Source organism: Oncorhynchus masou, chromosome 12 (genome assembly GCF_036934945.1).
Source record: "Oncorhynchus masou masou isolate Uvic2021 chromosome 12, UVic_Omas_1.1, whole genome shotgun sequence".
Lineage (NCBI taxonomy): Eukaryota > Metazoa > Chordata > Actinopteri > Salmoniformes > Salmonidae > Oncorhynchus > Oncorhynchus masou.
Genome location: NC_088223.1, coordinates 6,730,847 through 6,742,572, shown reverse-complemented (window position 1 = coordinate 6,742,572; position 11,726 = coordinate 6,730,847). Strand labels below are relative to the sequence as shown.

General features: G+C 47.7%; 1 protein-coding gene across 1 annotated transcript; it reads left to right on the top strand.

Moving 5' to 3' along the window:
* The first annotated feature begins 3,455 nt into the window (after positions 1–3,455).
* LOC135548998 (glutamine-rich protein 2-like) lies at positions 3,456–10,271 on the top strand. The gene is made up of 6 exons (XM_064979070.1): positions 3,456–3,781; positions 5,071–8,118; positions 8,509–8,717; positions 8,961–9,168; positions 9,565–9,689; positions 9,836–10,271. Exons 2-6 carry the CDS (start codon positions 5,074–5,076, stop codon positions 9,918–9,920), a joined length of 3,672 nt encoding a protein of 1,223 aa, XP_064835142.1. The 5' UTR covers positions 3,456–3,781; positions 5,071–5,073; the 3' UTR covers positions 9,921–10,271.
* Positions 10,272–11,726: the final 1,455 nt, after the last annotated feature.

The following is an 11,726-nucleotide window of genomic DNA, read 5'->3' as shown; positions in this document are numbered from 1 at the left end:
CACAGTTTATTAGGAAATAGATGATCTAAATGGCTCCTAAAATCACATTCTTTTCTTAACAAAAATACTTTCATAGTTGTTCTAATTTAATACACAACGTTAAGGAAACTTCATACATGTAGTATAAATACTTCTCATGTTACAGTATTTTCTTTATAACCTTTTTAATAATGACATCACAAATTAAATAACACTCTGACAATTTTCTATCGATCATCTCTGACCGTTCCCCACGTTCTTCTGTTTGAAATATTGATCAAGTATTCGCTTCAGAAACTGTTAGCAAAGACATTCCTTCGGTTAATACTGGAGGAGGGGGAAAAAGTCTTCTTCCGGGGCGGCAGGGTAGCCTAGTGGTTAGACCATTGGACAAGGTTGCAAGTTCAAATCCCCGAGCTGACAAGGTACAAAATCTGTCGTTCTGCCCCTGAACAGGCAGTTAACCCACTGTTCCTAGGCCGTCATTGAAAATAAGAATTTGTTCTTAACTGACTTGCCTAGTAAAATAAAGATAAAATTAAAAAAAAAAATTAAAGTACGGCAGCTCTCTCCACCCCTCTGTGGGTGAGAGAGTATGGTTACTGTCATCCCCCGGCAAGCAGATCTAACCCATTCTGATTTTATTTTACTAGGCAAGTCAGCTAAGAACAAATTCTTAATTACAATGACGGCCAACACCGGCCAAACCCAGACGATGCTGGGCCAGCTGTGCGCCGCGGGACTCCCAATCACGGCCGGGTTGTGATACAGCCTGGATTCAAATCAATTGTCTGTTTTGACGCCTCCAGCACTGTGATGCAGTGCCACAGACCGCTGCGCCATCAGGAGCCCAGAGGCTTCATTCCACATTCTACTGACATCTAGTGGAAGGTGTAGGAAGTGCGAACAGATCCATATCTTGTTTGGATGTGAATAGGCGATGGCTTGAAATTCAACCAGCCCCAGAATTTCCACAATGGTCTCTCTGTACCTCAGTCATTCAAAGCCGTTTCTCCATTCATCATTCCCTCAATCCTGACTAGTCTCCCAATCGCTGCCACTGAAAAACATCCCTGCAGCATGATGCTTCCACCACCACCATGCCTTTTGGCATACGACAAGTGGGCTTTCATGTGCTTTTTGCTGAGGAGTTGCTTCCGTCTGGCCACCCCATCATAAAGGCCTGATTGGTGGAGTGCTGCAGAGACGGTTGTCCTTCTGGAAGGTTCTCCCATCTGCACAGAGGAACTCTGTCAGAGTGACCATCGGGTTGTTGGTCACCTTCCTGACCAAGGCCCTTCTCCCCAGATTGCTCAGTTTGGCCGGGCGGCCAGCTCTAGGAAGTCTTTGTGGTTCCAAACTTCTTCCATTTAAGAATGATGGAGGCCACTGTTCTTGGGGACCTTCAATGCTGTAGACATTTTTTGGTATTCCTTTGACCTCATGGCTTGATTTTTGCTCTTATATGCAAACTGTGGGACCTTATATAGACAGGTGTGTGCCTTTCCAGATCGTGTCCAATCAATTTAATTTACCACAGGTGGAGTTCAATCAAATTGTAGAAACATCTGAAGGATGATCAATGGAAACAGGACGCACCTGAGCTCAATTTCGAGTCTCATAGCAAAGGGTCTGAATACTTAAGTCAATACGTTATTTCTGTTTTTTTAATTGTAATACATATGCAATATTTTTTAAGTTTTCACTTTGTCATTACTGGGTATTGTGTGTAGATTGTATTGTGTGTAGATTGTGTACATTTTAGAATAACGCTGTAACGTAACAAAATGTGGGAAAAGTGAAGGGGTCTGAATACTTTCCGAATGCACTGTATATATACAGTACCAGTCAAAAGTTTGGCCACACCTACTCATTCAAGGGTTTTTCTTTATTTTTACTATTTTCTACATTGTATAATAATAGCGAAGACATCAACACTATGAAATAATACATATGGATTCATGTGGTAACTCCCAAAAAAATGTAAACAAATAAAAACATATTTTATTTTTAAGATTCTTCATGGCTACTCCTGCTCCCCTCTCCGGCGCTCGACGTCGCCAGTTTACTCATTATTACGCACACCTTCCACCATCTTTACTCACACCCACTCCCATTAACTCACCTGGACATCCATCCCCTTCCTGATTACCTCCCCTATATACCTGTCACTTCCTCTTGTTTCTTTCCAACAGGTGTTATTGACTCTGTTTCTGTTTTTAATTTCTATACGCTTTTCCTGTTTTGTATTTCTTATTAAAATGTGTCCTCCTGGAACTTCCATCCACATTGCAGTTGTTCTCTGGCTGTGGGCTAGACTCAGTCCACACTGTCTCCTCTTTCTCCCTGTGTAGACCAGTGTATAGTAATAAACAAACAGAATCCGGGTAGTCACGGTGACGCATAGCAGCACAGGGACTGTTAGAAAGGAGGCCGGGTCAGTCCTCTCTCTCTCTCTCTTTCCCCACCATTTCATCCCTCCCTGTATCTCTCTTCTGCGCTCCCTCACTCAGATCCACTGTATCAGATTCGTCCAGTGGATATACTGTTTAAGGGCAGAGGAGAGGACTAAGGGCAGAGGAGAGGACAAAGGGCAGAGGAGAGGACAAAAGGGCAGAGGAGAGGACAAAGGGCAGAGGAGAGGACAAAGGGCAGAGGAGAGGACAAAGGGCAGAGGAGAGGACAAAGGGCAGAGGAGAGGACAAAGGGCAGAGGAGAGGACAAAGGGCAGAGGAGAGGACAAAGGGCAGAGGAGAGGACTAAGGGCAGAGGAGAGGACTAAGGGCAGAGGAGAGGACAAAGGGCAGAGGACAGGACTGAGGAGAGGACGAAGGGCAGAGGAAAGGACTGAGGGCAGAGGAGAGGACAAAGGGCAGAGGAGAGGACAAAGGGCAGAGGAGAGGACTAAGGGCAGAGGAGAGGACAAAGGGCAGAGGAGAGGACAAAGGGCAGAGGAGAGGACAAAGGGCAGAGGAGAGGACAAAGGGCAGAGGAGAGGACAAAGGGCAGAGGAGAGGACTAAGGGCAGAGGAGAGGACTAAGGGCAGAGGAGAGGACAAAGGGCAGAGGAGAGGACAAAGGGCAGAGGAGAGGACTAAGGGCAGAGGAGAGGACTAAGGGCAGAGGAGAGGACTAAGGGCAGAGGAGAGGACAAAGGGCAGAGGAGAGGACAAAGGGCAGAGGAGAGGACAAAGGGCAGAGGAGAGGACAAAGGGCAGAGGAGAGGACAAAGGGCAGAGGAGAGGACAAAGGGCAGAGGAGAGGACAAAGGGCAGAGGAGAGGACTAAGGGCAGAGGAGAGGACAAAGGGCAGAGGAGAGGACAAAGGGCAGAGGAGAGGACTAAGGGCAGAGGAGAGGACTAAGGGCAGAGGAGAGGACTAAGGGCAGAGGAGAGGACTAAGGGCAGAGGAGAGGACTAAGGGCAGAGGAGAGGACTAAGGGCAGAGGAGAGGACTAAGGGCAGAGGAGAGGACTAAGGGCAGAGGAGAGGACTAAGGGCAGAGGAGAGGACTAAGGGCAGAGGACAGGACTAAGGGCAGAGGACAGGACTGAGGAGAGGACGAAGGGCAGAGGAAAGGACTGAGGGCAGAGGAGAGGACTGAGGAGAGGACGAAGGGCAGAGGAAAGGACTGAGGAGAGGACGAAGGGCAGAGGAAAGGACTGAGGGCAGAGGAGAGGACTGAGGAGAGGACTAAGGGCAGAGGAGAGGACTGAGGAGAGGACTAAGGGCAGAGGAAAGGACTAAGGGAAGAGGAAAGGACTGAGGAGAGGAGAAAGTATTCTGAGAGGTCTGGTGAACGGTAAGTTCATAAACCGTCTTTAACAGGAACAGAAGAGGTCAGTGGGATCATCACTGATGTTGAACTACTTTTCTCAACACTCGTTAGTTACAACATCCTACTAATAGTTTTTACTGGTGTGGGCTTTCCTCTCCGAACCAGGAGAGCCAACTCTGGGACAGCTTGTTTGTGAACAGACATGAACTCAGGAAACAGAAACTAACTCTAGTAGAGTCTGTGAATTGAAACTCTAGAATAGTTAACGGATATAAACTAACTCTAGGACAGTTTGTTCATGGACAGAGGTAGACGTCATCTAAGCAGCAGAGACTGGAGGAAGGTGTTCTCTCCAAGCGTACCAGGCCCAGGCAGGGAGAGAGAGAGAGGGCACTGCCTGGTGACACTGCAGTTAGTTTAACTTCTACAGAGAGACTTGCACTGAAAACAGGGGTCCTCACAGAATATGAATATTTCATATGAGTAGATATCAGTGATTCTCATTCAGAAAAATTGACACAGGAAACAGAGTAGTTATCAGTGAATCTGAAAAGGTTGACAATGATTGTCAGGACCTACGTTTGAGTCGCGACTCATTTTTGGTGTCACAGCTAAACGTTAGGTACTGCTTAGAAAGCTTTGCCTAGCTTTATCAAGCAATGTCATTACAGCTGGTCTTCCTGAGGCGCTATGAATAGCTTGTCCATTGACTGGTTCTGCTACACGCCGTGTTATGATAATGTACTCTGTAATGTAATCTATGAAATGCTAGTTGTCAGTACCGAAGGCTTTCGTGCTTATACAAGCACAGCCTAGAAGGTGTCACAGCCAGGCTAGAGGGTGTCACGGCCAGGCTAGAGGGTGTCACGGCCAGGCTAGAGGGTGTCACAGTGTTTTTGTGAATGCTTGAGTATGAGGATCTGAGTGAATGTGTGTGTTCCTAAGAATGAGAAAGTTGTTTAGTCATATTGATGTAATAAGCCCCCCTCCCCCCATAACCCTTACCCCATCCTGACCCCTCCCCCATAACCCTTACCCCATCCTGACCCCTCCCCCATAACCCTTACCCCATCCTGACCCCTCCCCCCATAACCCTTACCCCATCCTGACCCCTCCCCCATCCTGACCCCTCCCCCCATAACCCTTACCCCGCATGACCTCCCCCTATAACCCTTACCTGACCCCTCCCCCTATAACCCTTACCCCGCCTGACCCCTCCCCCATTACCCCAACTGACCCCTTATTAATAGAGTTACAATATGTTATTAATATAACTTCTGTGACATTCGTCTTCGTCTTCCTCTTCATCACAGGCAATGGAGGATCAGGAGTTTGAGCTGCCGATGGACGTCGAAGTCTGTTTTGATCCGCTGTTCATCGATGAGGAAGACCCGTACGGGGATGAGGGTGTTGAAGAAGAGACAGGCGCTTCATTCCAGTCTCTCCTGGGAGCTACCAGTACAAACACACTCCTGACTTGCTCAGTCTCGGATATCTCCATGTCGGATATCTGCAGAGAGACACACCTGGATGAGACACGAGCCCAGTTCAAGGACGTGGACACCATGTTTAGATGTTGTGTAGGAGAAACTACAGACTGTTTTGGGCTTCACCTGTCGACGACGGCCCATACTAACACACACCATAATGGGTCAGGACAGATCCAGCCACACCTTAGTGGGTCAGGACAGAACCAGCCACACCTTAGTGGGTCAGGACAGAACCAGCCACACCATAATGGGTCAGGACAGAACCAACCACACCATAATGGGTCAGGACAGAACCAGCCGCACCATAATGGGTCAGGACAGAACCAGCCGCACCATAATGGGTCAGGACAGAACCAGCCGCACCATAATGGGTCAGGACAGAACCAGCCACACCTTAGTGGGTCAGGACAGAACCAGCCACACCTTAGTGGGTCAGGACAGAACCAACCACACCTTAGTGGGTCAGGACAGAACCAACCACACATTAGTGGGTCAGGACAGAACCAGCCACACCATAATGGGTCAGGACAGAACCAGCCGCACCATAATGGGTCAGGACAGATCCAGCCACACCATAATGGGTCAGGACAGAACCAGCCGCACCATAATGGGTCAGGACAGATCCAGCCACACCATAATGGGTCAGGACAGAACCAGCCACACCATAATGGGTCAGGACAGAACCAGCCACACCATAATGGGTCAGGACAGAACCAACCACACCATAATGGGTCAGGACAGATCCAGCCACACCTTAGTGGGTCAGGACAGAACCAGCCACACCTTAGTGGGTTAGGACAGATCCAGCCACACCATAATGGGTCAGGACAGAACCAGCCACACCTTAGTGGGTCAGGACAGATCCAGCCACACCATAATGGGTCAGGACAGAACCAGCCACACGTTAGTGGGTCAGGACAGATCCAGCCACACCATAATGGGTCAGGACAGAACCAGCCACACCTGAGGGAGATGGATGACCTGTTGAAGAGCTGTGAGGACATGACAGGTGTGTCCTTCAACTCCCGCCTGTCCACCAGGTACACAGACACTCACCTGACTGATCCAGCTCAGAACCAGAACCAGTCAGACACACACCTGACTGGACCAGCTCAGAACCAGTCAGATATACAAAAGATGGATGCTATGATGGGGAGCTGTGGTGGTAATGACTGTCACAGAGGTGCCTCCTACACAGACACACACATGGAGGAGTCTAGGAACCAGTGCCAAAGTCACCTGAAGGAGGTGGAATCCATTTTGGATCAGAATGGAGCCACAGGAGCCGCTGTCCAGCCTCAGTTGCCTCCCCTTACCTCTGCAGGCACTCAGCTGAGTGGCACTATGGCTGAGTATCAGACAGAGCTAATGGGGATGCTGGCCATGTTAGAGAACTGTACGGAGGAGACAGGAATTACCTTAGACCCTTCAGAGTGGACTTACCCCAGCTTACCAAAAGGATTTTGCCAACAGAACACCAACATGAATAAGGTAACACAAGACAGACACATGGACAGAGGACTAACAACACAAGGACTCATGGACAGAGGACTAACAACACAAGGACTCATGGAGAGAGGACTAACACAAGGACTCATGGACAGAGGACTAACAACACAAGGACTCATGGACAGAGGACTAACACCACAAGGACTCATGGACAGAGGACTAACACCACAAGGACTCATGGACAGAGGACTAACACCACAAGGACTCATGGACAGAGGACTAACACCACAAGGACTCATGGAGAGAGGACTAACAACACAAGGACTCATGGACAGAGGACTAACACCACAAGGACTCATGGAGAGAGGACTAACAACACAAGGACTCATGGACAGAGGACTAACACCACAAGGACTCATGGACAGAGGACTAACACCACAAGGACTCATGGACAGAGGACTAACACCACAAGGACTCATGGAGAGAGGACTAACAACACAAGGACTCATGGACAGAGGACTAACAACACAAGGACTCATGGAGAGAAGACTAACAACACAAGACAGACTCATGGACAGAGGACTAACAACACAAGGACTCATGGACAGAGGACTAACAACACAAGGACTCATGGAGAGAAGACTAACAACACAAGACAGACTCATGGACAGAGGACTAACAACACAAGGACTCATGGACAGAGGACTAACAACACAAGGACTCATGGAGTCTGTGGCGAATACCAAGACTGAAGGACTAGAGTCTGGGAGAGGTGTGGGTCTGAAGCCATATTTGGGCAGTACCTTTGGCCAATTTGAGCCCCAAAACTATCAAGCTATCTCGACAAAAAGACATTCAGATGATTTAGGAGACTGTGGAGAGACACACACAAGAGGACCCATGTCCATGGTGTGTGAAGAGGACACAGACGGGGGCACAGAGGGGGACATGATGGGAGGCCAACAACTAGAGACAGAGTTGGGAGTGGTGGAGTTGAGGGGAGGGGAGGAGTTGAGGGGTTCCGTGCAGGAGTTGGGTACTGTGCTTGAGGGGTGCATCGAGGAGGTGGGGAGAATGGAGAAGAGACGAGATGAACTGATGGGAGAGCTACAGGCACTAAGGGAGGAGAAGACAGGGACAGAGGAAGGGAGAGAAGGAGGGCAAGCAGCACAGTTAAGGCAGGTGCTAAATATTGAGGCAGATGGGAGGAGGGAGGCGCGGATGAGGGAGTGGCAGTCTTTGAGGGCTGAGAGGAGTGAGGAGGAGATGAGGCTGTCCAGCGTGCATCTGGAGAAGCAGGGTCTTCAGGAGGACATGAGGAGGCTGAAGAGGAGGCTGTTCTCTGTTGCCAGGGAGTGTGCTCACAACCAGGTCATCCTGGTACGCAGGCAGCGTGAGGTGGCCCAGCTCAACAAGGAACAGGTAGGGAGGGACAAGAGTGTTCTTCTGACCATTCCAGAACCTAATGAGCATTCATGAAACTTCTGGGTGTTCCAGCACCTTCTGAGCTTTTAGACAATATTCTGAATGTTCCAAAACCTTACGTGCATTCTAGAACCTTCTGAGCTTTCTATATAATTCCGGGGAGTTAGGATCTATATGAGTGTTCTGGAGCATTCTAAATGATTCAGAAGTGTTCCAGAACCGTCGGAGAATTCTGGAACGTTGATGTTTCAGAACCACATGTGTTCGAGAACAACTACGGCTTCATCAGAGCTCAGAGAAGGCAATACAGGTTCTTCTGAGTTTCTCTCATGTCCCTCTCTCTCCCCCGTCTGTCTCTCTCCGTCTCTCCCTCTCTCTCTTCCTCAGATGGAACTCGACACACTGATCATCCAGCTGACTGAGGAGGTGTCTCAACTCCGCTCCACCCACCAGACCCAGCGCTCCACCTTTCAGTCCCAGCTCCAGACACACAGCCAGACACCCGACCCCATAGAGGAGCTGACCCAGAGCAAGAGGACCGCGTGTGGGGACGTACAGCAGTACCTGCAGGGGGTGCTCAAGGCCCTGGAGGAAAGGTATTCTCTCTCTCAACATTGCCAGGTGTTACCAAAAGCCCAAGGTGATCTCTAGTCAAGCATGGCACTAGGATTGACAGTTATGATGTATGCAATAATCATGACTGATACTATAATCATTACTCATTTATCATGATGCCAACTTCCATTATACCAAATCTAAGTTTATTGGTCACGTACACATATTTGCAGATGTTATGGCAGATGCAAAGAAGTACATTATCCTCTCTCCTCCTCCCTCAGGTATGAGCCAATGCTGCTGGCCCTGTTGAAGCGGAGGGAGAGGACATCAGAGGCCCAGGTGAAGGCCAGGCAGCAGGCCCGGGAGTTGAGGGCCCGTCGGGGGCCCCTGAGGGAGGAGGAACAGAGGCTGGGGCTGCAGAGAGCCTGCCTGGAGGAGAGACTCGTACTGATGGAGACCCACAGGAGAGAGGATGTAGAGCAGTACAGGGTACGGAGTGATGAAGGGAGAGATGGAATAAGGTCCAGTAGATAGGGTTTGAATTTCCAAGGCTGTCCAGAAATGCTTCACACTCATAACAAATCCCTCCAACATACACAGACATAGATTAAAATATAGATTAAAAACACCAGCCTTTGAGTTCATTATAAACCCTCGTGCCAGGGTAATGAACCCTCGTGCCAGGGTAATGAACCCTCGTGCCAGGGTAATGAACCCTCGTGCCAGGGTAATGAACACTCGTGCCAGGGTAATGAACACTCGTGCCAGGGTAATGAACACTCGTGCCAGGGTAATGAACACTCGTGCCAGGGTAATGAACACTCATGTCAGGGTAATGAACCGTTTCTGAAGCCGTAGTTAGTCCCTTCGTCTCCCTCCCTACAGGAGACAGTGGACAGGCTGGAGGACACTAGCAGAGAGCAGAAGACAAAGCTACAAATCCAGAAGAGGGAAACCAAGGAGACGGCGGAACTGAGAGACAGACTTACTAAAGAACTCCACCTGTACAGGTGAGACAATTAACCCTTTCACGCTCCTAACTCATATCAGCTTTTAGAATCAGTGAATTATATGTAACTAGAGACTCTAGCTTAAAATATGGTAACAAGGTTGTAAATATTAACTGTAATCTGGTGTGCGTTTTTTTTCTCTTTAGAGGTATTGTCGAAGACAATAACAAGAATGATGTAAGCAGAGTGCAAGAGAAAACCACCGGGACAAATAGAAGTGTTTCAGTTTAGGTTACAAGAGAAAAACAACCTTTTCTTAGTTCATGGGTCACTTGTTTCCAACAATCATACCATCCTTACAAATTCACTTTTATACACCTTTCAGAAGGTTCTATTCGATTGTCAATAAAACCCAGGAAGTAGAAAACCAGGAAAAAGCAAGTCAGTTTTGCACACTGATAGCTGAAATCTGTGGAGAACTCCCATCAGGTTGGGAAGGGTGTCTGGAGAAACCAAGCTCGCCGTCATTCTGTTTAAGACATGGTAAAACATCTGTAGAGAAGAAGGTTCTGGAACATTCTGAAGATAGATGTAATGCATTCTTTATAGTGCAACAAATAAAAGGTGTTCTTTTAAACTAAACAGTGTGTGTGAGATGAGTTAGAGCACAGAGACTTGTGTTCCAAAATGGCACCCTATTCCCTACATAGGGCCCTAATCAAAAGTAGGGCCCTATGTCAAAAGTAGTGCACTATGTAGGGATTAGGGTGCCATATGGGACAGAGCAAGGGAGAGGGATGATGTGCATATAAGGGCAACATGGTGGAATGTAAACGATGACAGAGGCGAATGGAGTGAGAGTGAGCTCATAAATAGTGTACCAAATGGCACCCTATTTCCTATGTAGTGCACTACTTTTGACCAGGACCTATAGGGAATGGGGGTGCCATTTTGAATGCAAGATGCCACCCTACCCTATACACATTAAAGCTATGACCAGTAGAATCACTGTTTGACATCACAGACAGACGGTTGGTTTTAAGTAAACATCTAAAAGAGGTAGGTTTAAAAATAGTCCCCTTTCTGTATTTAATAAGATTACAGAAGTCATTTGTGTGTCTCCTGGTATATGATTTCACAAGATGGATGATTAACGGAGTGACTAAACATTTTCAAATGAATGACGTCAGGAAAAAGAGCAACTGCATTAGTATAAATCAGTCTCAGAGGGAGAGGTCTTGAAACAGTCTCGCTTTAGGAGGTCTTGAAACAGTCTCGCTTTAGGAGGTCTTGAAACAGTCTCGCTTTAGGAGGTCTTGAAACAGTCTCTCTTTAGGTGGTCTTGAGTCTCGCTTTGGGAGGTCTTGAAACCACACTAACGGACATTTCCACCTGTGAGTAAGCCTGTAGTATTACCAAATAAAGGCTCAGACGTGTCTGTTTCCACGTCCTCGGACCGTCACTCGTGTCCCACCGGACCACGGCTCTGGCTGGCTTGCTCTGAATTTTCATTTACATGACAATGGCTAACTGAACATGAGTTAACACCTTCCCAAAAAAAGCACCTGTCTTGACGATGCAGAGGTTGTTGATTCTGCTCACACTCACAAGACTTTTAGTGTCACACTCCTGATGGAAACATACTTCACCAAAAAATAAAGACGATTGTTACGTAAACTTAGACACTGAAGACACACCGGAGCGGGGGGGGAGTAGTCTCAGGTGGAATTGACCCGTAAGTATTAGACAAAAGAACAAATCATTATCAACTGAGTGAATTAGAGTCAACAAGCTTAACGGGGACAAAAAAACAACAACATTTAACCCATCATGAGACTCATTCAAATGAACGACAGGTCAAAAGCTGAATGGAAAAAAAACATGTTATTCGGAAAGTATAGGAGAGAGGAGTAAGATGACAAGGAAAAGACATATACAATATGCAAATCACAATATCCAAAAACAGACATCACATCCACCTAGGACTAGCTAAACACTTCAACCAAACACAAAATGATATCTATTACACACACACACACACACACACACACACAACACAGAAAGTATTCGGCCCCCTTGAACTTTGCGACCTTTTGC